Source organism: Adiantum capillus-veneris, chromosome 25 (genome assembly GCF_014529385.1).
Source record: "Adiantum capillus-veneris isolate H3 chromosome 25, ASM1452938v2, whole genome shotgun sequence".
In the NCBI taxonomy this organism is placed as follows: domain Eukaryota; kingdom Viridiplantae; phylum Streptophyta; class Polypodiopsida; order Polypodiales; family Pteridaceae; genus Adiantum; species Adiantum capillus-veneris.
Window position 1 is genome coordinate 96,281,403 of NC_140955.1, and position 26,250 is coordinate 96,307,652.

The following is a 26,250-nucleotide window of genomic DNA, read 5'->3' on the forward strand; positions in this document are numbered from 1 at the left end:
TGGACTGCCTCTCCTTTCAGGGTTTCCAAAATCGCTCTTAGATAATCAAGGTAAAGATTGTTTTCTCTACTCAACATCTAGCACATCGACAAATTTCCAATCAAAGGATAGAATTCGCAATAACATGATACAACCTTATGGCAAAGAGGCAACCAAGCTAAATTGTTGCCAAATACCAATATTGCAGATATGAAGACACCCTATGCATTTTAAAGGTTTAAACCTACATGGGCTTTCTGCCAAAGAGAAAAGAGAGTATCATAAGCCACCACCCTGTTCAATCCATTCACCATTCCCAGAGAAAGTTTTCAATGCCTTCATCCCCCGCTCACCCTTTTACACAGAAAAAGGTTCTAGAAAAAGAAAAGGAAAGACTCCCTTCTATGCCCTACTTTTATACTTTTTGCCAAGGGACTTCCTTGAAAAAGGCCAGCTCTCTACCTTGCGGCATATAACAGTTTCCACAAAAATCAATTTCTCAAAAATGCCCTCCACAAAATGTGGACCATTTGGCAAGAGTCTTGCAATGCTAATCCTCCTTGCTTGCTACCTATTCCTTCTTTTGTAGACTCTCCTCGCATCAGCACATGCAATATCCCTGTTGTCATTCACCTCTGCATTGATGAGCAAATGGCTCCACCTCACCTTGTTTCCTGCTTCGCCGGCTATAAACTCTCTTCAAATCAGGGACAAACTTTATTGCCTTGGTCATGATGCTGTCAGAAGGGGCGCACAATCCAAAATCAAGTGGTTTGATGGACGAAGTTTGCAATGCCTCTAAAGGTGAAACAGATCCACTAACCTTCACCTTGGTTGCATCGGTTAGGGTTTTGTGTTTTTTGGCCTGTCTCAATGACCGAGAAGACGATGCATCTTTTGGTTTATCATCACATTGTGCAGTATGATCACTAAACTTACTGCTAACATCGGCATTGTGATGAGGCGAAGAGGTTTTTTGATCTGTTCGACACATTCTTGATAAAGATTCATCATTACCAAGTTCAAGAGCCTGCTCATTCACAACCCTCCTGGACTCACCATTCACGTCAAGTCGGAGAGGGGGTTCAAGCTCTCCTGCAACCTCATAGATGAGGTTCCATTCGACAGTCGAAATGGGGATGACAGAGAGCCGCGGCTGACAAAACATGATGAAGTTGAGTAAGCCATCTTCTTGCTTGAGACGGGAAAGAGAAAGGGGTTCTGAGAGCTTCAATACAGCTTCAATGTCGACCATGCCGTGCTTTCCGGAGGCATCAGAGGAGTTAGAAGGTTTTGCAGACACGGGCAATGCTCATGATTTCTTTAGCCTTGGAGCCGCTGTGGTAGAAGAAACAGAGACCGCCTAGCTCCATGGCATGGAGGTGCTTCTGTGCCTGCGCATTGCGCACGCCATCCCAGTTAGAAATTCCCCGATTCGATTGCTGGTGCTCCCAGCACCATCCCTCTGATTCCGTCTTCAACAACCAGCGTCCCGCCATTGCGACTAGTAAAACTCGGGCACATAAAAAGACCAGATTGATTTCATCAAAGCTGAGTTGCTTTTGTGCAGGAAAGGGTGTTTTCGAAGGTTCTTTTTTCGCGTAAAGGAGGGGTTGCTCAGTTTTGAAGCAGCGCAGACCAGATTGAAAGAAGGGAGATGATAGCGGGTTAGCATGTATTAGAGCATGGAAAAATAATTACCTTATGCTGAGGACAAGGTGGGTTGCTTCCATTGCAAGGGATGAGCAGCCTGCACTCCCACCCCTCTCATGCGGGCTCCCATGGTTCCTAGTGGTCCAGCTCCTGTTGGATAATGACAAAGGAGATGATGCATGACACACAAGTTGTTGAAGCCCCCCCCCCCCCCCCCCCCTTCTCTCTCTCTCTCTCTCTCTACTAACCTACTGCGCTTTGAAAAGCAGTGACAATAGGTCCGAAGCTCTATCGTGTAGCTTGACCTGTGTTGTGTGTGTGTGTGTGTGTGTGTGTGTGAGAGAGAGAGAGAGAGAGAGAGAGAGAGAGAGAGAGAGAGAGAGAGAGAGAGAGAGAGAGAGAGAGAGAGAGAGAGAGAGAGAGAGAGAGAGAGAGAGAGAGAGAGAGAGAGAGAGAGAGAGAGAGAGAGAGAGAGATCCCTGACTCAAGATCCAGCCATGTCTGAAGAGCACCAACCTCTTTGGGCATCACAAGCAAGAGTCCACGCACCCCCGCTAGCTACCAATTACACCTATTACATCCAATACACATAATATTATGATGGGTCTTGCCGCCCTTCTGGCTACAACACTACCACCGAAACCACCAAGGTGGTTGTGAAAACCAAAATAGATGAGCATGGAAAGAAACAACATAATCATAAACAACACAAGTTTGGAGAAGCTCTTGGCACATCAGCGGGCACTTACCCCTTGTATGAGTGTCCTGAGCCAAAGAACGATGCAGTGCCACAAGATGGAAGAGCGGATAGCAGTGCCGATTGGTATCCGCTCCAGCCTCCAAGAGCACATAAGAAGAAAGAAGCAGAGGCATAAGAAGACCACTTCTCGCTTCACGTATTTGGTCTACCAATAGCTGTTACCTCTGCTCTTGCGTCAGTTGCCTCTTCTCTGCAAGTGCTACGTCAATTGTGCTCTCTCTCTCTCTCTCTCTCTCTCTCTCTCTCTATCTCTCTCCGCGCTAGGCGAGGAGTATAACAGCGCTCTCTCTCTCTCTCTCTACATCCTTATTTAGTAGACCAATCACATCTGGCCACGTGGCATAGCTATCTTTGCTCCTTTCACTAAATCGATCTTAGATAACTAGAGTGCATCGTTAGCCGCATTTGTATTGATTTGAGATCGAACAAAATATTGGAAATTGAGTGAGTGTGTGTGTGTGTGTGTGTGAGAGAGAGAGAGAGAGAGAGAGAGAGAGAGAGAGAGAGAGAGAGAGAGAGAGAGAGAGAGAGATTTTTCATGAAAGCGTGTTAGATTTTTCTACCTGAGAGTGTTTGGGATACTGATCGTCGTGGTTCACAGGTGTACCTCTACATAAATTGGATACCGATCGTAGTGCTTCAGAGGGGTACCTCGCCAAAAACGACAAGGAGTGTTGGAGTTTTGTCAAGCTCAATGTTCATGTGAATTTTTACGCCCATATCAACATCCTACATGGAGCCGCATGCCTTTAAGATGCCTGTGTAGGTGATTGTGATTGCATCTGTTGCCGACCCAAAAGCCTTCAAGATGGTTCTAGAGAGGGAGCTCCTTTGTGCTTTCTCAAGCGCATTGGATAGGAAGCTAAAAATAGCGTGGAGCTTTCTGGACTTGTTCTTGTTGTGCGTATCCCGTGACTAGTGCATTTTGATGCTTTGCATCCTCTAAAAACAGCCTAAACTTTCTAGCCCTGGTCTTGTTACACACATCCCGCGCTTAGTGCATTCCAAGAGGCGACATTTCTGTTAGGACCACCTTGTGATACGCGCACCACATTTGGCATACATATCGACCAAGGCTTTGCCAAGCACGAAATCGTTTTTCATCGATAGCTCTTGAGTAATAATATCAAGCTGAATTTTTGTGCCCATACAACATCTTGTGTTGCGGCTAAAATGATGCATACTTCCCTTGCAATTCCTTGTCATCACATTGGCAAATTCCTTGATTCTCATGCATGCGTCCTTTAGGAAAACTTGCTGCTCCTACTATTTCGGCCCATGCCACGCAATTAGAGAGAGGCCTTTCCTTTGCATTTGGTAAAAAAAGCCCAGAGCTTTCTTGCCATAGCCAGGTTACCCCTCATTTGGCATACATATCGACCAAGGCAATGCCAAGCACAACATCTGTTTTCAACAACCTCTGACTAACAATATAATTGTGCATATGTCAGCATCTTGCGTAGAGCCACATGTCGTCAAGATACATGTGTGGGTGATTGCATCTGGAGAGAGGCCCTCGCTTTGCATACATATCAACAAAGACAATGCCAAGCACGATATCTTTTTTATAGCTAGTACCTCCGACAAAATCTACTTGTCAATCCGAGGAGTGTCAAACCATCTCCATCTCATACCTGCATACGTAGGTGATTGCATCTAGAGAGGCCCTCACTTTGCATGTTCTGAAAACGGGCTAGAGCTTTCTAGCCATATTGAGTGGGGCAAATATTGCAATCAATTCATTCCAAGAGTCCACACTCTGGACAGGAAGCTCCTCGAGCACTTGTGTAGAGCCACATGCCTTCAAGATGTAAGCATAGCCTTCAGGACGAAAGTATAGGTGACTGAATTTGGAGAGATACACTTGCTTTGCATCCGATGGAAATGCTGTAGATTTTTTTGATGCTGCTCTTGTTGCGCACATCCCGCAATCTGTGCATTCCAAGAGATGACATTCCGGATAGGAAGCACCTCAAGCACTTTTGTGCTTTCTCAAGCGCTCCATATTTGGTATACATATCACCCAAGGAAATGCCAAGCACAACATATGTTTTCAACAGCCTTTGACTAACAATATAATTGTGCCCATATCAGCATCTTACATAGAGCCACATGCCTTCAAGATACATTCGTGGGTAACTGCATCTAGAGAGAGGCCCTTGCTTTGCATCCATTGAAAACAGCCGAGAGCTTTTTGGCCATATATCAGCATCTTGCGTAGAGATACATGCCGTCAAGATACATGTGTGGGTGATTGCATCTGGAGAGAGGCCCTTGCTTTGCATACAAATCGACAAAGACAATGCCAAGCATAATATCTTTTTTATAGCTAGTACCTCCAACAAAATCTACTTGTCAATGCGAGGAGTGTCAAACCATCTCCCATCTCATACCTGCATATGTAGGTGATTGCATCTAGAGAGAGGCCCTCACTTTGCATCTTCTAAAAACAGGCTAGAGCTTTCTAGCCATATTGAGTGGGGCAAATATTGCAATCAATTCATTCCAAGAGTCCACACTCTGGACAGGAAGCTCCTCGAGCACTTGTGTAGAGCCACATGCCTTCAAGATGTAAGCATAGCCTTCATGACGAAAGTATAGGTGACTGAATTTGGAGAGATACACTTGCTTTGCATCCGATGGAAATGCTGTAGATTTTTTTGGTGCTGCTCTTGTTGCGCACATCCCGCAATCTGTGCATTCCAAGAGATGACATTCCGGATAGGAAGCACCTCAAGCACTTTTTGTGCTTTCTCAAGTGCTCCATATTTGGCATACATATCGCCCAAGGAAATGCCAAGCACGACATATGTTTTCAATAGCCTTTGACTAACAATATAATTGTGCCCATATCAACATCTTGCGTAGAGGCATATGCCTTCAAGAGACATTCGTGGGTAATTGCATCTAGAGAGAGGCCCTTGCTTTGCATACGTATCGACAAAGACAATGCCAAGCATAGTATCTTTTTTCAACAGCCTTTGAATAAGAATATAATTGTGGATTTTTGTGCACATGTCAGCATCTTGAGTAGAACCACATGCCTTCAAGATGCATGCATCTTGAGAGAGCCCTTGCTTCGTATCCACTAAAAACAAAATAGAGATTTCTAGCCCAATCGTGTGGGGAAAATCTTGCAATTAGTACATCCAAAGAGTCCACACTGCGGACAGGAAGCTTGTCGAGCACTTGCGCAAAGCCACATGCCTTCAAGACCTTCAAGATGGAAGACCTTCAAGACGGAAGTATAGGTGACTGAATTTGGGAACTTACACTTGCTTTGCACCCACTCAAAACACCCTAGAGCTTTATGGCCCTGCTCTTGTTGCGCACATCCCACAATTAGTGCATTTCAAGAGGCGACATTCTGGACAGGAAGCACCTCAAGCACTTTTTGGCTTTTTCAAGTGCACCACATTTGGAATACATATCGACCAAGACAGTGCCAAGCACGCCATCTCACCTGTTGAAAACAGCCCATGTCAACATCTTACATAGAGCCACATGTCTTCAAGATGCATATGAAGGTGATTGCATCTGTCTTTCATGCAATGCGAATTCTTGGGCCCTTGCTTCGCATCTGCTGAAAACGAACAGAATATCGGACGACTGCAATTGATAGACAACTGTGACAGTCATTGGCACAACTTCAAGATGCATGTGTAGGTGATTGCATCTATCTTTCATGCAATGCGAATTCTTGGGCCCTTGCTTCGCATCTGCTGAAAACGGACTACAATTGATAGACAACTGTGACAGTCATTGGCGCAACGACGCTTGGTATAGAGCTGTCTCGTTGATTCGATGTTAAAAATAACGAAGACTTTTTTACTTTCTGATTTCAAAATCTTGACACGTGGAGGCTGGAGAGCTCGAGAATTGAAAAGAACTTGCTACGCTAACGAAGTAATCAAGGTAAAGATAGACGTTACTATGTTGGGTTCGACCCTTCCATCCACAAATCGGGAAGAAAATTGGGAGCATGTAATTCGTGTGCCCGAGTTCCGCAGTGTGACAATTGAAATGGGTTCCTAAGTCTTTGGGACCTGAGACGGTACAGTGTGGTGGCTGCTAATTCTGCGAAGCTATGGCGTCTCGTAGCGTGGGCGCCTTTGGATCCATCCTCGCCTCCGTTATTCTTTTGCTCATTGGCGTTCTTGCCTTCTCCATCCGCCTTTTCTCGGTACACCTTCCTTTTTTTGCTCGCATCACCAACTAGTTTGCAAGCTTCCTTAGCTCAATCTCTCGTTTCTTTGCAGGTCATCAAGTATGAGAGCGTCATTCATGAATTCGATCCGTATTTTAACTTCAGAGTAACCCAAGTAAGCATAGTCAGAATAAACCCACCTGCCTGCACCCACGACCCATCTGAATTGTACTGAATTGCAAGTTCGTAGGTGTTTCGATCATGAGAGAGCTAATGGAGAGAAAAATTTTCTAACTTCTGAAAGCCGAGTTTAGTCATTGTTGGATGGCCGCATAATATGACATGTGAGATCTGGTGGTATATGGTACATACATTAAATGATACAGTTTTTCCAAGCCTCACAAAAAATGAGGATACCTTAAATATTGAGGACACAAAGATTTACAATGACATCTTGTGTGTTATCATGTAGTATGAGTTTAGAGTCGAGTCTTATCACTTACCACAGCTCTTACCACGAGGTAAATCTGACACGATTAAGTTTCAGTCCTCATGAGTAAGCAAGCAAATCTTTACCTCATTGCTATTTCCATGATTGCCTCCATCATGAGGATTCCTGCAACTGGAGCCCACTTTGTCTAGGTGGCTTGAAGTTATCTCATCTACGGTTGGAGATGGTGTTTTTCTAAAAATATTCCTAGAGACTTGAGAACTTTCGCCACATGGCTGGATAAAATAGTTGAAGTTAGTATTCTCCAACCTTCAAGAGGAAGATGCACAGTTTACTTGGGAAGCTTTTTTCGTTTGCTACACCATATTGTAGCGGCCTTTGTTTGTATGGATCTTTCGCCATTATACAATACGAAATTGACTGACGTAGATGCAAAGTTTGATTGGAAGCCTTAATGTACATATGTATAGGGTGGGCTGAAGGGGTTGTGGTATTGGTGGCTGCTGTGGGGCATGATAGATGTCCTCAACTGAGCATTCAGACTTAGAAATTGATCTGAAATTAATGAGCTGGATTGCGGATCTGAGTCTTTCTCAATCTGAATGACTTTTCCCTTGTCTATCTTTGTTAATGTCTGCTGGTTCTGCTTTTGATTATCCTGTTGCTTCTGAGTTTGGTCTTACACTTTCTCATAGGCACGACACTTGGGGCCAGTGAGACTCTCTACCTTCTATGGTGACTTTGTGTAAGGGCTGCATCGATGGTGACTGTATAGCTCCAGCTTGGGCTGGCCTGGGTTAACTAACCAGCTTGACTGATAGACCGAACTACTTGACCAGCTTGGACTAGTCTAGCTGACCCAGCTCAGGCACATGAACTTGAGTGAGACTTTCCTTGTCCCTGGTTACATGCTGGCCTGCTGCATATACCCTACCCATCTCCCTACTGCATTGCACTCGCCTTGTCTTGTGACATTGAGCGATAAGCTCCCTGCCTCTTCACAAAAAGGTGTGCGCCTATGATCTTGCATCCGCCATGGAAGAATACAACCTCCTATACTTAACCATCGGCTCCTCTGCCCTTTAATCAGTCAATTAAGTGGTTCTTTTCTGCTCTACGTGTTTCCCACAGCACAGTTGGTGCACCTATGGTCCAAGAGCAGAGTGACGTCCCAACGATTAACAAGCCGGTAGTTGCTGCTCGTAGGGTGCCCCCTTCTCAGAAGATGACTATGAATGGTGTTATTTTTGACTATGAAGAGAATAACACGGATGAGAATGATGATAACACTCTATATCATGCAGAAGATGATGAGGATATTGAGGAAGACGAAGAAGCCCCCAACGCCGATGATGCAGATGGTGAGAGGTGCGAGTCCTCACTATTCATGACAAGAAGCATGAGAAATCTGTCCCACTGCGAGTCCCTCGACCCTCGGGGTTGCAAAGCTTACTGACTACTTCTCTCTCCTGGATGTATTATTTCATGGTTCTTCCGAGTGGTTATATCCATGCTATTCTAGATGTTATTTTTCTTAAGTTCCCGTCAAGGGTTACCATGAAGATCTGTACTTTTTCGAGTGGTTGTTACTTGTCTTGTCAAGGGACATTACTCTTAGAAAGGTCACAACCGTATGAATGAGCATAACTACTTGTAAAGGTCACATCTAACTCTCATAACCCTACATAGGGGTATGGCTCTTCATTGCATCTCTTTGGCCTCTATTTAAAGAGGTCTTGTGTCAATGAGTGGATTGTGGAACCAAGTTCTTTAAGTGTTGTGTGTGTGTGTATTAAAAATAAAATAAAATAATATATATATATTGTGACGTGTAGTTACAGGAGAGAGATATGACCAAGAATAGCTTGCCTCCAAATCAACCGGGCAGCTCCTTATATTAGTACTAGGTAGTTACATAGGGATGTTCACACTATGGCATGTCCGGCCATGTCACCATACACACCACACCTCCCCCCTTAGGGAGAAAAAGGTGGACATCTTTTTTACAAACTTGGATGGAGAAGGGACTCGACACGACTGAAGGGACTGCATCAACTCCAATGCCTCATCCGGGGGGAGTGACCTTACAATGGCTTAGCCGCTAAATTCTGAGAGGACTCGACTTGACAAAGACAACATCTCGACATAGGGAATGCATTAGGTCGCTATCCCCATGCAAATGGCTACACGAATGACTAACCGAGGACATGAGCGCGATCTTTTTGTGAAGTACATCATCTCAACAAGGGGTTTGGTGCAATGGTTTCTTATTGAACAACTAGGAAAACTTTTGCTTGGGGTATTTAACTACAAAAACCTTGGTGCAAATAACAGAATGTGGAAACACCATGACTTATTATTCATGAGGCAGCTCCTATCGGCAAAAAAGGCACCTCTGCAACGTTGTTGCAGCAACTCCTTCTTGGCTTTCCTTCTTTGTTCTTCTTGGTTTGTTTCTTGCCCTCTAGCACTCCTGAAATCCTCCTGAATTTGTGGACTTTGAGTCGGAAAAAGTGGCATTGATATCAGGGTGCCTCGATTGTTTTTGGGGACTGAGTTGACTTGCTGCATGCGGCCAAGTGAGGCTGGATTAAGAGCATTGATCTGATCAGGACGCATTGATTTCTATTAGTATTCAGCTATAGCTTCCAATAAAAACCGCAAACCTCCACTAAGCATTATTGAAGCTCCAAGACGGTGTGAGATGAGGAGATGCATATACTTTGTAGAGATTGACTGTGCAGGTTCTGTCTTGGGTTCCTTTTATGAGGACGCACCCGTCAATGCCTTCTGAAGTGATCCGTAGATGGCAACCCTGCACTAATTTGATAGGCGACAAGTAGGGTACCATGCAATTAATTGTGTAGGCTAGCGGAGGTGCTTGCATCATTGAGAGGTCCGTAAGCCGATGCAATACTGCAAGTTGTACAAAAAAAAAAGCTTGTTGCCTATGCTAGATGAGAGTCAATTAAGGTCCGGATCTGCAGGGCTATCCATGGCGATGGCCATGGTTGTACAAACGGAAGAGGCTAGCAGAGCATTGGGGTCAGTTATTGGCAAGTGTTGAGTTTTGCACGATTGTTGCAGTAAAGTCCTGAAGGATGGAATAGTTAGCCGTCGGTAGTTATTGGGTCTCTAACCTTAGAGAGTAGTAGGGCTCTTTCAATGTCTGAAAGTCAATCACCTCTATGGGTCCCCACGAGAAAGGTACTCCTTTCTGTGTCAAGATATGCAAAGGGAAGCAACCTCTGCAAACTTTCTAATGAACTGCTTGTAGTACGAACACAAGCCCAAGAAGCTTCTAACTTCATGGACATTCTTCAAATCGGGCCAATCACGGATAGTCTCTATCTTGGCCGGGTCCATCTGCACTCCTGCTGCTGACACAATGTGTCCCAAAAAGTGTATCTCTGGTAGGAAAAATTCACTTTTCTTTGCATTAATCTCTAACTTGTGATCTCGTAGTGCTTGAAAGACCTGAAGCAAATGTTTTCTATGTTTTGCCTCACCCTTGGAGAAAACAATGATATCATCAAAGAAAGTGCCAACAAATAGTCTATACTCTCGAAAAATCCTGTCCATCATCCCGTTAAATGTCGCAGGAGCATTGGTTAAGCCAAAAGGTATCATAAGCTGTCTTGTAGACGTCTCCCGGCGCCATTCGAATCTGATGATATCCGCTCTTCAAATCGATCCTGCTAAAGCACGAGGATCCGTGTAATCTGTCAAGTGTATCATCGATACTAGGAATCGGAAATCTGTTCTTGATGGTGATTTTGTTGAGAGCTCTATAATCGATGCACATTTCCAAGATCCGTCTTTCTTCAAAACCAAAAACATTGGAGAGCAATATGGTGAAGTGCTAGGCTGGACAAGACCCTTTTCCAAGAGGTCTTTCACTTGGTTCATAATTTCTTCGTTCTGGGCTCGGCTCACACGGTAAGGTGGCCGGTTCGGTGGAGTGCTTCCAGGTATCAGATCAATGGTATGATCCTCAGGACAAGCGGGTGGTAACTCGCCTGGCAAGCCCTCTGTGAAGCAATCGGCATGAGTGTGGAGAAAATCTTGGCGTTCTTTATCAAGTTGAGACATATTTGTTCTATTCTCATCATTCATCTCTCTCAAGAAGATCGAGTAAACAAATAGACTGGATTTTATTAATTTTGAAATGGCCAAAGCCGATACAATAGGGACAGACTCGCCTTAAGAAGTTTCACATTAAGTACAATGGTTCTGCCCTTCTCTGTGGTCAAAGTCGCTTTTCTTGCCCGATAGTCGACCACGGCGTTGTTCTTGTGGTACCAGGGAATTTCCAAGAGGACATCACAACCTTCCAAAGGCATTATGTAGAAGTCCTCATGCCCCAAATACCCCTGACAATGCAACCGAAGTTTGCCAATGACAGGTGTAATGGCTACGTCCCTGTCGGGTGCCGCTAGAATTGCCTCTGCTAGTGGTCTCATTCGATCGCGTGTGATCTCGAGCCGCGCCGCCAATTCAGGTGAAATGAAGTTGGCCTTGGCTCCTCCATCAAAGAAAATTAGGGCTTCTTGGTCTTTCACTTTGCCCCAAGCTCGGCAAAGTTCTGTACCATCATCAATCGTGCTTGGGTCAGTACCCATGCAATCTGGAACTAGTTGTGCTTTCATCTTGCCTTTTCGTCCACGATCCTCAGCTGCTCTCAAACTCTCTGGCCTGTCTTCATCCTTGTCATTCTGTTCTTTCGGTGCCTTTTTAGGGCACTTCGCGGAGATATGCCTAGTTTCCCCGCATCCGAAGCACTTTCCCTCTTTGATGTAAAGAGCTCTCTGTGAATGAGTAAGCTTGGGTCGTGCATCCTTTTCTTTCTTTTCTGGGTTACTCTTCTTCTTTCTACTTTCATTGTTCGAAGTCTGTTCATTCCTTTGTGTCATGATTTTATCTGTGGGGTAGGTTAAACTGCCTGAGTGAATGGCAGAACCCGGTTTCGCATGACTCATCAATTCCTTAATGGAATCTAACATTTGTTCTAAGCAGTGATCTCGGATCTTTGTAGGAAGACCCAAGGTAAACCGCTCAATCTGCTCTCTGAACGAGATCTTCTTAAATGAAGAGGCTGGTAGAAAAGCTCCAGAATCTCTCGCAATATGCATCCAAAGTATCCTTCTTGGTTATTCGGAGATGGTTCCAAGCAGTTTGCATGTCGCGTTCGTACTCTCGAGTCAGCCAAGAAGAAATAAAAAGCCTTTGAAATTTCAGCCATTTAACTGGTGCTTTCCTGTTCAATAGAAGCGTGGACCACCAAGTTTGAGCATTTCCTCTGAAATAGGAAGTAGCCCTCCGAATCTTGGAGTGCTTTGAGTAACGCCCTCCAGAGAAAGCTATGTCAAACTGCTGTATGAAGGCCAAAGCCTTCGAAGCATCTCGAAAACTAGAAAAAGTGCTAAATTTAATTGACTGTCCACCTTCTTTGAACTCTCGGACTTTCTTGCTTTTGTCTTCTAGAAAGTCATACTGGTCGGCTTTATAAAAATTTTCTTCTTTGAATAGAATCTGCGGACGTCAGAGTCTGAACTATTTGAAGATGAGTCCTCTGTAGGACTGTCTGAAACTGGGCGAGATTTAGACTTCTTTGCCTTTTTCTTGCCCTTTTGCTTTTTACTTCGCTTTTTGCCTTTTCTGTCTTCTTCGCTTAAATTGGAAGAGCTAGAAGAACTCGAAGAAGAAGAAGAAGAAGAAGAAGAAGAAGAAGAAGAAGAAGAAGGTAATCCTTCAAACCGCACACGCTTCTTTTGCTTTTTGGTCGAGGCAAAAGTAGACCGACGACCCAAATAACCTGGGAAGTCGGTTCCTTTGTTCTGCTTTTTGTTGTGCGTTTTCTGCTTTGTTCTGCGCGTCAAAAACCTGAGAAATATGTGAATCAACCACCTTTTCTAATTCTTGCTCAGTAAACATCCTTGGGGTAGGAGGTTTCTTGAGTACTGGTTTGGGGGGTAGTTCAGTGGTCTGCTGTCACTATGCATACACCTCGTCGAAGGAGGTATGGCTCATAAATTTTGCAAATTTCGGGTCCTTTGCAAAATTTAGCATCATCTTTGTTGCATTGTTGATCAATTGTCGACGCTCCATCTCTTCGATCTCCGCCTGAGTAGGCCGAGGCGGGCCGTACTCCTCGCGTAAATCTTCATTGTGATCTCTTCTCGCATCTCTGGATGGAGAGGAAGTCGACTTATCTTTGTCTGAAGCCATAAGTGCCACGTAAAAAGGATCGAATTTCTCGGTAGAAGAGAAATCGGCCGTGCTCCAAGTCGAGAAATCTACCGCGACACCACAAGAAATCACTTCAAACAGCTCACAGTTCACAATTGATTCGACACTGGCCCGACGGAGTTCTGTGCCTAGAGATATTGGCCCCAAAGACTGGCGCCCCTTTCGGTATTTCTTTTTGTATTAATCTGCAACTCAAAAATACAATGCGAGTAGTCGGGACTCACTCTCAGACTCTGCGTCCAGATGCTCTGAGAAGTGAGAGCTCAAAGACTCTTATAAAGGTTTTACAAGGGATGCTAAAAGCAGAGCCCCAAAAGCTATTCCCAAAAGCATTCAAAGGTAAAAGCTTTTTAAAAATAAAGCAAGGCTCTCTCACAAGCTCTCTCTTGGGAAATTAAACAACTCCCTAAAAGCTGCCAGCGTAGAAAAATCTGCAGCCTTTGTGTAGAGTAAAGCAGGCCTTCAGCCTTCAATTTTGCTGCCCAAAAAGCTGTCCGTACGCCTTGCCACGTGGCTGCCTGCCCACGAATGGCGCCGCGTTTTCCGGAGCTGTCCGGACAGCAAGCCATGTCAACGTTCAGTCTGTGACCAACAGGGTGGGTGTATGTGTGTACTGAGTAGCCACGTCACCTGTCACATGACACATCCAACCCTATGTGTCCGTGGACAAGCTACAGCATGATCAGGGTTCAGTTTAGTCAAGTCAATCTAGATTAGAAGTGATTTGGCACTTTTTGTGAGTCTATTCGTAGACCGTGCATGCCCAGTCACTTAGCATAGATGCATATCCTCTGGTTGCACAGAGCATGATCATCAGAATTCCCATCAGAATCCATTAGAATCAGTTAGGGGATTTTTCCAATGCATTTAGCCTATTTTCCCTATTTTTGACATTTTTCACTTATTATTTTGAAGTGACTTTCCAACAAAAGTAGGTAGGGCAATTTTGCTAAGTTTGTATATAAGCAAACTAGAGCTAGCACTATTTGGTAGAAGAGGCAGCAGCAACACATGCTCAACAGGCACCTTCTCAGCAGGACCCCAAAGGCTTCTAGCGTTTTTGCTCCACAGCAACTTGGCTAGCGTTTCTGGACAAGACACCACAGATCAGCCAGCGTTTTGCATTTGCAGAGCCATGGCGACAAGACCACAGTAGATCAGCCTAGCGTTTTTGCATCTGCAGAATCCCGGTGACAGAATCACCAATTTCAGCCCCTAGCGTTTTTGCATCTGCCAGCAACCTCAGCTTTTGGCAGATCTATCGCGACAGAATCAGCCCTAGGATCAGCGTTTTCAGTTTTCAGCAGTCAGACACCGCAGATTAAGTCCCGAACCTCGCAGATCTCACCTTCCCGCAGCAGTTCCTCGCCGCATTGTCAGTTTCCGCAAGGTTTACAGTTTCAGCCCGGAAAACGCAGATTTCATCATCTGCTTTTTTAGCGCGTCCTCGTCGCATCGTCGTCATCGACATAGAGTTAGAATTCAGCAGATAGAAGATCAGCAGATTTCAGCCCATAGCGTTTTTGGACAGCAGTAGAAAGATTGCAGATTTCAGCCCTTAGGTCGACTTCGTCATCACCGTCGTCGTCATCGACATAGCCTAGACTTGCATCAGTCTCATGCATACCATTTATACTAGATTGTGCAATCATAAGTAGACCACTCTCGCCGACGAGTGGGGCCTTCGGAGGAGGGTTTTACAACGTCTCTGGTGTCGTATCTCTCTTCTCTCTCTCTCTCTCTCAGTCTCATACACTTGCACACACAGTGTCCATTCACTTTGTTGTGATCATAGCACTTTCCATTATGAACGGAAGGCTCTACCTTCCATAAGAACAAAAGGAACCTTGAGCACAGTTCGGAGCACTCATCTCGAGCAAAGCGCAAACAATCATTCCGTTGCACCTAACATCACCGTTTGTGACACCTATCTGCAGTAGATCCTCGCCGTACCGTCGAGTCAGCCAGCGTTTTCACTGTCCGCAGATTTCAGCATCTGCGTTTCAGTGCGTTGTTGTCGCGTCATCACCATGGCCGTCCTCGTCGACACATTGTCAGTATTCAGCAGAAAGTCAGCGTTTTGCAGATTTCAGCCCTAGCGTTTTTCAGATTTCAGACTGTCCTCGTCATCGTCATCATTGTCGTCGACATCGTCGGCAAGTCCATTGCATCTAGACCATTGTACCAGATTTGTGCAATCTATAGCATAGACCTCTCTCGCCATAGAGAGGGGGGCCCTTGGAGGAGGGTTTGAGAACCTTTTGGTGTCGTATTCTTCTCTCTCTCTCTCTCTCTCTCTCTCTCTCTCTCTCTCAGTCTCAGCACCTTCATTCACATTAGCATTCACTTTGTTGTGATCATTGCACTCTCTCATTAAAGGAATGGAAGGCTCTCCCTTCGGTAAGTAAAAGGAACCCTTGAGCACAATTTGGAGCACTCATCTTGAGCAAGATCAACATTCGCTTCTGCTGCACCTTACAGAGATGCTTCGACTTCTTCGGCGACAGAGGTGCAATCACCAACCTTTGTTTATTTGGAGATTCTACCCCTCAGAGGACTCTCTAGGGACATCGAAGGTTGCGACGACTCTAGCGGTTCAAGATGACCATGATTGGTTTTTGGATGTTGTCTCATGGCACATGCACCCTCGAAGAATCTTTTGTCCAACATGCGACGACACTGTGGTACCATTTTTATTGGCGAAAAATCTGAAATTGCTATTCACAACGAGGGATTTATGGAGTTATACCTCCAAGGTACTTTATGCTCCGTAGTTCGGATTTTATCTTATGTCTGTGCACGAGGCGTGCAAGCTTGGCATGGAGGTGATTTTTACAGAGGATGCGGTATCTATTCGGGATCGTGAATCCGACAAGGAGGTCAGAGGGGCCTCAGTGAAGAACTCTCCAGGCTCCATGCTCTTTCTTCAACAATGAGGATACCCAAGTGATCTTTGGCATTACAGATTTGGTCATTTGAACAATGATGCTCTGCAACTTGCTTTTCGTGAACAGATGCTTATAGGCTTACGAGATATTGGAAGTAAGCATGGGAAATGCATTGCTTGCATTTGTGGGAAGCAACATTGAGAACCTATTTAGAGGTTTGCTACACGCTGAGCCATTGCCGTTTTGGAGTTGGTTCATAATCGACCTTTGTGGACCTATGCAGACTCCTTCCCTCGGCAAGGCTCTCTATTTTATGTTGCTGGTGGACCATTTCAGCTGGTTTACTTGGGTATATTTTGTACAGCACAAGTATGAGGCATTTGGCCTCTTCAAGAATTGGCGCTCTCGTGGAGAAGGAGAGCAATCAAGTGTTGAAGACTATTGGATTGGACAAGGGCGGGGACTTTACCTTCAAAGCATTCATTTAGTTTTGTGCAGACAATGGGGCATCAAGCATGAGCTTGCAAATATTGGATCGCCTTAAGAGAATGCAGTTGTGGAGCAGAAGAATAGAACAGTGTTTGAAATGGCACGGACCATGCTTGAGCTTCGAGACCTGCCAAAGTCTTTATGGGCGGAGGAAGTTTTATACCATAAACGGATCTCCAACCTCTTCAGCTCCAGGCAAGGACTTGTTCGAAGCTTATTATGGTAAGAAGCCTGACGTCTCCCATTTTCGGATATTTGGGAGCGATGCATACGTCCATGTACCGAAAGAGCAGAGGGGAAGTTGGACCCCAAGTCTAGGAGAATGTTTTTGGTCGGCTACAATTCTCTTTTGGAGGGATATCGACTTTATGATCCGGAAAGGAAGGATGTTATACTTAGCCATGATGTTGTCTTCGACGAGGGTTTACCTTCAAAGGGGGCTTCCGCTCCCAAGTCTTCCACAATGACCCTTGATTTACCAATACTTGGAGATGCAGATTATATTTTGCCTCTTGATTAACCCTCTTCTCCAACCCCTATCCCTCAGGCTACAGAGGAGGATGCATGCGTTTCAAATGATGTAGATGACAATGGTTCTCATCATAGTGCAGAGCTAGAACCAGTGATACCAATAGCACATTTGTGTGCACATATTGTCACGCCATCTTTTGGTCATTGGCAGCCCACATATTGGGACGTCATTTTTGGGAAGCTTGAAGGACACATTCCAAGATGTCCCTTTACTTCTTCTCTCATTGTTGACTAGAAGGCTGTCACTTCGCATTGGCATGGCATGGTAGACAATCCCCTGTGGGTAACTCCCTTCGTTTGGAGGGTTTGCATTGGAGCAGCGTATTCTCTTCAACTTTGGTGCGGTCTCCTTGCCAAGCGTACTTTCTTTCCCAAAAAAGAGTTTGCCAGGTGCATCAGGTGGTGGATGACACGGGTCATGTTTTCTCATTCACTGATGCGGTGTCCCATTTACGGTTGGGTCTCCACTGTTCTCCTCTTTGGCGGGAGATTCAAAGGATGCTTGCTGATCACTCACACATTCCTTCTTTGAATGAGGACTCCCGTCTTTCTAATTGGAATCTTGCTACTACCAAAGTGGAATGCATTTCAGTTGGCAATGTTTATGCCCTCCTGCAATCTGATGTGTGGATTGTGCATCATGGTAATCAACTGTGATCACTCTTCAAGTCATCCTTGTGGTGGCAACGAACATTGTCTAGCATTTGGCAGAGTCATCTACCTCTGAATAAACGTATTTTCTTGTGGTGATGCCTAGTGGAAGTTCTACCGGTTGGCAGCTTATTGCTTGCAGGGCATATTGCATCTTGTCGTTGCCTGAGATGCCATGAAGCTGAGGAGACTGTGCCACACTTATTGTGGGGTTGTCGCTGCTTCAGATCCTTCATTCGGCAAGTGTTGGCTGCTGGCATTTTTCACAGACGGTTTTGGCTTTTTGGGGTGCTTCAATCTCTGCAATCTCAGTTTGCGGTGCTTTTTATTTGGGTCAGATTTTGGGTTCTGTGGGCCATCTGGCACCATAGGAACTCGTTGATGTTTCAAGGCACTGATGTTGACCCTTTTCCCTTTTTCAAATTCTCGCTTGGTCAAGCACTATATTTTGCACATGATGCTGGGGACATCACTCTTGACGCCTACATGATCTACTTTGAATGTTTCTAGCCTTCGGAGCCTCATGGTGCTCCACTTTTTGTATCTCTAATTTTTCATGGGTTTTCCTCACTCTGAGGTTTCCCACCTGTAAATTCCATCAACGAGATTTACAAAAAAAAAAGACGGTATGTGTGTTTCTATATATGCATATATATGTACACACACACACACACACACACACACACACACAAATTTGTGTGCGCGTGTGCGTGCACATGTATGTATGTATATGTACATATGTGTGCCCCCCCCCCCCCCCCCCCCCCCCCCCCCCCCCCCCTCCCCCACACACACACACACACACACACACACACACAAACAATTTTTTCTTTTGGAAGAAGTATGAAGAGCATCTTAGAGTTGCTTGCAAAATGCCTGCATAGTAAGTTGTCTGATGGTGCATTTCTGTTTACAAATGTACAGGATGGTGAAAGTGGTCTCTTGTGTGTAATTGACATACATATGGAGTGTGCTCATTTCAAGTTTCTATGTGGTTTTTTATTTTCTAACGGAACAACTTTCTTGCAGTATCTTTCGAAACATGGAATTTATGATTTTTGGAATTGGTTTGATGACCGCACTTGGTAATGTATCAACTACTGTTTTTAAATCTATATTAATATCAGCTGATGGCGATTTAGGATCTCATCCAAAGAAGGATTTTGACAGGTACCCCCTTGGTCGTGTGATTGGGGGGACTGTGTACCCTGGATTGACGCTTACGGCTGGATTTATGTGGTGGTAAGCTTTTTAGTTACTCCTTTTATATGTGTTGAATAAGCTTTTGTGCATAAGGGCATGAATCTGCCTTGTTTCCTTGTATATGCATCCAGTAACCATACATATGTGATTATCTCGTGACATCTGTTCTCATAAAAAAAACCCACACTCAACATGTGGGTGCCCTATTGGTGTTACAGGCTTGTGAACTCTCTCAACATTCCTTTGTCGGTGGAAACTGTGTGTGTCTTCACTGCTCCAGTTTTTTCAGCAAATGCTTCATGGGCAACCTTTTTGTTGACAAGGGTGAGTACTTGTCAAACTCTTTGTTTGCATGGAGAAACAACGTTTTGCAATGAAGTGCGTTGTTTCTTATAGTATGGGCCTTGATGAGAAGTATGGGCCATTTGCTGAAAAATGCTGGCGAGTTGGTTGAAAACTAATTGCTTATGCTTGGAAAGATTGCCAAATTGTAAGCAGCATTACATGATGCTTTTCTACTTTGATATCAGGAAGTGAAGGGAACTGGAGCAGGGCTTGCTGCTGCTGCCCTGATTGCCATGGTAAGTGATAATTTGCAATCCTTTCTTTCTATAACTCACCTTGCAGCTAGGATCATGTTATGATTACTTTTGTTTCCTTTTTTGCAACCACTTAATTTCCATAGTGACATGATAATGTTGTATATATATTTGTCTCATAGGCAGTTCTTGCCTTTAGTAGACAATATTACAATCTTTATTTTTCTCTTTTCTGCTATTTAGTAGTATGGACATGCAGAAAGGGGGGGACATGCATCTGCACTATGAAGATTTTAAATTGCAGTTATAAAATTAATAGTGTGCGTGATCTCTTTGAGAGCTTCCACCGTTTGTTTCCGAATGCAATGTTGTGACCTTCATTGTCCAATTGTCCTGTAGAGATCAAATTCTTGCGAAGAGAAACATCTTTAAGCTTCCATTAATTTCCGTTAGCAGTTTTGAACAAACTGTACCTTTGCTGACAATTTTACAAGCTTCATCATCTCCCAAGTATACATACCCAAAATTACCTTTGGTGTAATCTTGAAAATGTTGCTTGTGTGGTGTCGCATGGAATGAAGCCCCGGAATCTACTATCCAAGAATTAAACACATTGTCTAATGAGAGAATTAGAGCATCTTGCTCTACTTTACCTGCCACATTGGCCTCCGAAGTTGGCTTGTTGTCTTGAGACTCCGACTCCTTCTTCTTCTTGGACCAACAATCCTTCTTGACGTGGCCCTTCTTGCCACAGTTCCAACATTCAAGAACTGACTTTGTGGGTGACTTGCTCCACCTTAAGGGATCACGACCCTTCTAGTTTTTGAACCTCTCCTTAGACCTTCCTTTTGTTTCCACTGACAATGCAGCACTTGATGATTCTCCTGTGCTTCTCCTTCGCATTTCCTCGCTTAGGAGAACACCCACAACATCATCAAACTTAAGAGTATTTGTGCCAGAGATAGAATTACTTACAGCCATCACAAAGCTGTCCCAACTATCCGGTAGAGATGATAGTATAAGGAGAGCTCGCATTTCGTCATCGAAATTGATTTTCACCGATCGAAGTTGACTTATATTGGTATTAAAGTCATTTAGGTGTTCTGCAATTGAACCATTCTCTACCATCTTTAGATTGAACAAGCGCTTCATGAGAAATACTACCGATGGTTTCTCGTAGAGGCCGTCAAGTGACTTCATCAGTCCTCCGTGGTCTTCATCTCTGAAACGTTAAAGGCTACCGTTGACGCCAAGCTTAGCAGGATTGTTCCTAATGCCTTTCGGTCAAGGACAATCCATGCTTCATCTGCCATTGTTGCGGGCTTCTTTGCAAGACCGCATAGTTGCAAAGAAAGATCCTTTTGGTAGAGATAGTCTTTAAAGTTCAATCTGCATCTTCTAGTGTTGGTAGTTCTTGCCGTTGAACTTCTCAATCTTGAGCTTCCCTTCCTATGCCATTACTCCTACTCAATTCAAGGAATCCTTTCCTTGAGATACTTTAGCTACGAGCAAACCTTGCTCTGATACCAATTGTTAGGAAATATGACATAGCTAAGTAGATAATTGAGTAGTTTACTTAATGGAGAGAGAAATTTTCACACGCGAGATTAGAGAGAGAGAGAGAGAGAGAGAGAGAGAGAGAGAGAGAGAGAGCACAATATACGTGATTCACCCAATGTGAGCTACATCCACGGGAAAGCAACCACTCAATGGCTTTAGTACTTCAAACAAGAAGTAGGTTACAAAGGCATTTTTTCCTTAATAGAGCTCCTGCCTTGTTTCACTCTCACCACCTCACACCCACCTTGTTGCATCAACTTTACACCCCAAAATGTGTGTAGAAGTGGCTTTTATAGGCCAAAAGGAAGAGGGCAGCCGTGTGTAGCCGCCCTTGTGTAGATAAGTCCAATTTGGACTCTCCAGTTTGTCCATGTGTGGCCGCCCTTGAGAAGACAAGTCCGCCTTTGAAATCGGCCACTGACCATTGAATTCGGCCACTGGCCACCAGCCATTGACTTCTGACCACCGGCCACCGGCCATTGACTATTGGCAAACCGGCGAAACGACCTGTCGTTTTTTGACCACTTTTTGGCCGCCGTCCGGCCATAATATTCTGGCGGAGCTAGTTTCGAGACTGGCCATGAAAATTTTGGTTTCCGGTGAGTGATTTTTCTTCACCACAATGGCTTCTCCTCATAACGGGGGCCTTACAAATGTGTGTTTTTAATGTAGAAAATTACAAGGGGTAAATCGGGCTCCATACTTAACATTAAGAAGAGGTGGTTCATATGCAGATACTACCTAGGCTGGGATACTGGTGCTAGACTATGCGAACAGTCCCTAGTAGACACTGGCTGTGGTCATGTGTAATCAGAGGGTATGCAACTAATCTAAAGTGCTCGGACATGCACGTCCTGCGTGTAGGCTCACTGGGTGCTAGAACACTTCCTAGGATGTCCTAAATCTTAGAAGTGGGAGTTAGCTTGTCCACATGCACATAGGGTGAGATGTGCACATGACACTTAAGTGACGAGAACCTTTGATCTATCCATTTTGAGTCCTCTACATGTTGGCAACATTTACCCAACATCCTTTCTGAGTCCTTGGTGCCAACCTGTTCAGGAGTATTTGAAAGGACACAACACACATGGCCACTTTGCTAGCGAACGAACCTCAGAACTTAGAAATGTTGGCCACTTTGCCTTTAGAATGCAAGGCACAACACATGGCAATTATAACCTGTAAATAACCATGTAGGAAATCTAGGGGAACAAACGTCCCAAGAGGTTACACATCGTGCTTAATTGAAAGCTTTTTTAAAGTGGGGTAGCCATCTAGATTGGAAAAACTTAAGATGATAGGGGCCTCCCGTCTATCCAATTAGAGTCCTCTTACATTTTGGCAACAATTACCCAACGTTATGGCAGCTCATGTTTACCCCATCTCTCCCAGGGAGAATTTGTTACCATGTTATGGTAGTCACGTGTGTGAACACACACAGTGGCACCTTTTCTCCTCATTACGAGTTTTTTTTTTCTAATTTGTATAGACTTAGATCATTCTTGGGCAAGCCTTATCTTTGTATTAGGACACTATGTAATGCTACGTCCTATGTGGTGTGTCACAAGACGGGCACCACGTGCCAATAGAAAAGAACAGACTGAACAGACTTTTAGCACTTCAATAACAACTGAACTGAAAGAGAGAGACGACACGCGACACGGAGTGGCGGAATTCCACCCCAGAGAGTATTGGCCCCAAACCTTGTCGCCCCTTTCGGTATTTCTTTATATTGCATCGACACAGTCCAAGCCGATGCTCCAAACTCTGCACCTTCTCCAGGAGGCATGCCAGAGAATGAGCCCTAACCTCATATTTAAAGGCCCTTGGCTTGAAAAGCAGTTACAGTGAAAAGCCTTCAAAACTCAAAAGCTTCTGGTCCAAGAGCAATGCCAAAAAGCTGCCAGCGCGTTTTGCGGAATTTTGTACAACTGCCACGTCAGCAGTCAGTGCAAAACACAGAGCGTTCGTATAGTTGCCACGTCATGAGTTATTGCGTGAGTGTGTGTGTGGGTCCTGCTTTATTTTACTTCCTTTATGTCACTGGGCCCCATCGGATGGGTCCCCATAAGTGGGTAGGACTTCTTCTTCTGTTACTTGTTCTTCTTAGGGTTTAGGTCCCTCGGCAAGGATCTGCAAGTTGGCTCCATTCTTCAGGGCTTTGACACGTCAGCAGTTTGTGACATTGTGTGCTCTTGACCTTCGCCTTCACCTTAGCCATCTTTGTGTGCATTTCTACAACCATATTTCCAACTGTATCAAAGCAAGCTTTGGTATCCCAAAGCAACGTTGCTAGCGTCCTCCTCGATCACTTTCTCGATCGGGGTGATTTTTGGTGAGCGTTCGCAAGGCGATATAACCTTCAAGAAAGCTCTTTGGGCTTGGCATCATTAGAATTTTGATTCGGGCTCATTTTGGCCTCTATTTCCACTATTGGTAGTATTGCACATGCAATTTTGTCCATTTATGCCATTTTTAGACATTGCAAATTCTTACAAAATAGGCACTTTATAGTCTACTGTGGGTTGTGTTATATAGCACAATTTGGTTTTCTACATTTTTTCCTCTATATGGACAGCTTTTGCATAAGGTGCAATCACCGGCCATGGTTGACAACAATGGTGTTTCCGCATGCTGTCCCATCAGGACAAAGTGGATGGGCACAACTACCCACTTTGGACATACATGATGCAATATCTCCTTGTTGCAAGCGCCGTATGGAACATTGTGCGAGTTTATGATGTAAGACCAGGTTTCGTGGATACGGGCTCTGTGGATGATGGTGTAGGTTCTAGTAGCTTTGCTGTTGCTAGAGTTATTTTGCCTATGCTAAGGATGCGCAGGCTCATGCGTTGATTACGCTTTCTGTTTCCACTACTTACGACATTTGCTCAATATGAACAACAAAACAAACATGGACAGATTAGCGTCTTTGTTTGCATGTCCTAATTTGGCAAAAATTGCTTAGTTAAGGAGTTAAAGAGTCCAAGGTCTCGCACGAGGATGACATGGATGTATTTCTTGCGGAGATTAAAGATCTCAATGAGTTGTTCACTGCCATTGGTGAGGCCATTCCTGACAGTACTCTTGTGCAAATAGTTCTTGATGTGTGATGTGAAGTTTGATGGTTTTGTCTTTATATTGCTGCAAGAGGCCAACATAGAAAAAATAGGGCTAAGAACAAGCATTTCTGGTAGCTTAGCAAAAGAAGAATACCATTGTTGCTACCTCCAATGCTTTTGCAGGTAGTAGGCTAGTTGTTGCTGCTTCAAATAGCAATAGGTTTGCGAAGTCTGGAGGTAAAGGCAAGAAGAAGGTGAATTGTCATTATTGTTGGACGCACTAGGAGGATAGAGCGTCTAGAGCAGAGACAACAGACAATGTTGCAGGAGAGAGGAGATTTCAGCTTGTACTAGGAGGATAGAGGCTGAGAGGTCTAGGGTAGTAGGAGGAGAGAAGCAAATAAGAGGAGGAGAAGGTTGTAGAGGTAGACAAAGGCGTCTTCAGTTATACATGTTCACAGACGCACGGTGCCACCACAGGTCCCTTCTCTATGGGTTCATCTTGTCGACTGAGAGGGCTAGGAGGAGAGAAGCAAAGAAGGGGAGAAGAAGGCTGTAGAGGCAAAAAAAGGCGCCTTCAGTTATACAAGTTTATAAATGCAGGGTGCCACCATAGGCCCTTCCTCTACAGGGTTCATCTCGTCTGGCGGAGCTAGGAGGAGAGAAGCAAAGAAGGGGAGAAGAAGGTTGTAGAGGCAGAAAAGGCGCCTTCAGTTATACAAGTTTATAAATGCAGGGTGCCACCATAGGCCCTTCCTCTACAGGGTTCATCTTGTCTGGCGGAGATACCAGTGGCATCTCTTGAACCCATTGGGGGTATCAGAGAATCTACTGCGTCCTGTGTAACAGACTTGGACACTCCAAGTCAAGAATCAACCGCGATAGCACCAAATAACCACTTCAAAACAGTTCACAGTTCACAATTGTCGAGATGCTCTGAGTTGTGAGAGGCGTGCTCACATATTTAAAGGTACAAGGGATGCCAAAAGCAGAGCCGAAAAGCTGAAAATCAAAAGCCTAAAACTTTCTAGAATTAAAGCAAGGGTTTTTCTCTCTCTTTCTCTCTTGCTTAATAAATTAAAGCAAGAGGCTTTTCTCTAGCAAATAAAGCAAAGGCTTTCTCTCAATTGCGTAGAAATCAGCTCATCCCCAAGCGTAGAAAATAAAGCACCAAAAGCAATGCCAAAAATCTGCCGCTATTCTGCCCTGCCGGAAATCTCGCCGCAATTTGCGGGGGTCCATACAGCTGCCATGTGTCAGATCGCCACGTCAGCAAATCTGATTTTCTGCAGTTAGGGTTAGGGTTAGGGTTTCAACAAATTAGGATTTCAGATTTTAGGGTTAGGGTTTCAACAAGAATAGGGTTTTTGCAGAGCGGGCAGCCACGTTATCACTTTGTGACATACCCCCCTCTTGAAAGCATTGTAATCGTCCTCAATTACACCTGCAAAACAGACAGAGGCCATAAACTATCTTAGCAGACACTGATTGTTAGTACCTACGTACTAGGAACACACATCTAGCACATGTACCAATCGACAGTCACATCACACGACATCACAGGACATTACATGACATTCAACATTCATTCGGATCTTAGACCATGATTTATCGGCAATGTAGCTAGCAATGGCATCTAGATCCAGTCGGGACCTCATCGATGCCCGATTGACTAACCCCTATTGCAACCATGTCTATTCGAGATCAATTAGACCAAAATCCTGCAGTCATTTCGTCTATCAGTTCTTGCACTTAAAAAGAAGTCAAGAACAAATCAGTTTCATATTCAGGAATTCCATTTCAAAAAGTCATACAGCAGAATACTGTCGGCTCTCAGTATTCCTGAAGCACAAAGAGACATCAGTGACTCTAGTATTCTAAAATCAAGGCATCTGTTGACAAAGAAGCGGAATAACTCCCCTCTTGTGCATCCTAATGCACCAGATCTCCGGCCAAGCTGAATTCTGGGTTCCATTTGGAATAGACTATGCTAAACCAAAAGCTTCAAGGTAAAGTTTCACAATCTGAGGAGTATCTGCTAGGTCCTCCTCCTCCATCCACTTCGCATCCAATGCAGGATAGTTCTTG

At 44.5% G+C, this 26,250-nt stretch overlaps 1 protein-coding gene and 1 pseudogene across 1 annotated transcript in view; one reads left to right on the plus strand and one right to left on the minus strand.

Annotated features, from left to right (window-relative positions):
- Positions 1–546: 546 nt before the first annotated feature.
- LOC147425336 (uncharacterized) lies at positions 547–1,478 on the minus strand (annotated as a pseudogene).
- A 4,880-nt stretch (positions 1,479–6,358) lies between these two features.
- STT3A (staurosporin and temperature sensitive 3-like A) overlaps positions 6,359–26,250 on the plus strand; it is a 32,170-nt gene continuing 12,278 nt past the window's right edge. Inside the window, exons 1-6 of the mRNA XM_086499595.1 lie at positions 6,359–6,575; positions 6,652–6,714; positions 18,828–18,883; positions 18,969–19,040; positions 19,220–19,325; positions 19,532–19,582. Of these exons, the coding sequence (XP_086355721.1) occupies positions 6,480–6,575; positions 6,652–6,714; positions 18,828–18,883; positions 18,969–19,040; positions 19,220–19,325; positions 19,532–19,582 (444 nt within the window). The 5' untranslated portion in view covers positions 6,359–6,479. The remainder of the gene's footprint in view (positions 6,576–6,651; positions 6,715–18,827; positions 18,884–18,968; positions 19,041–19,219; positions 19,326–19,531; positions 19,583–26,250) is intronic.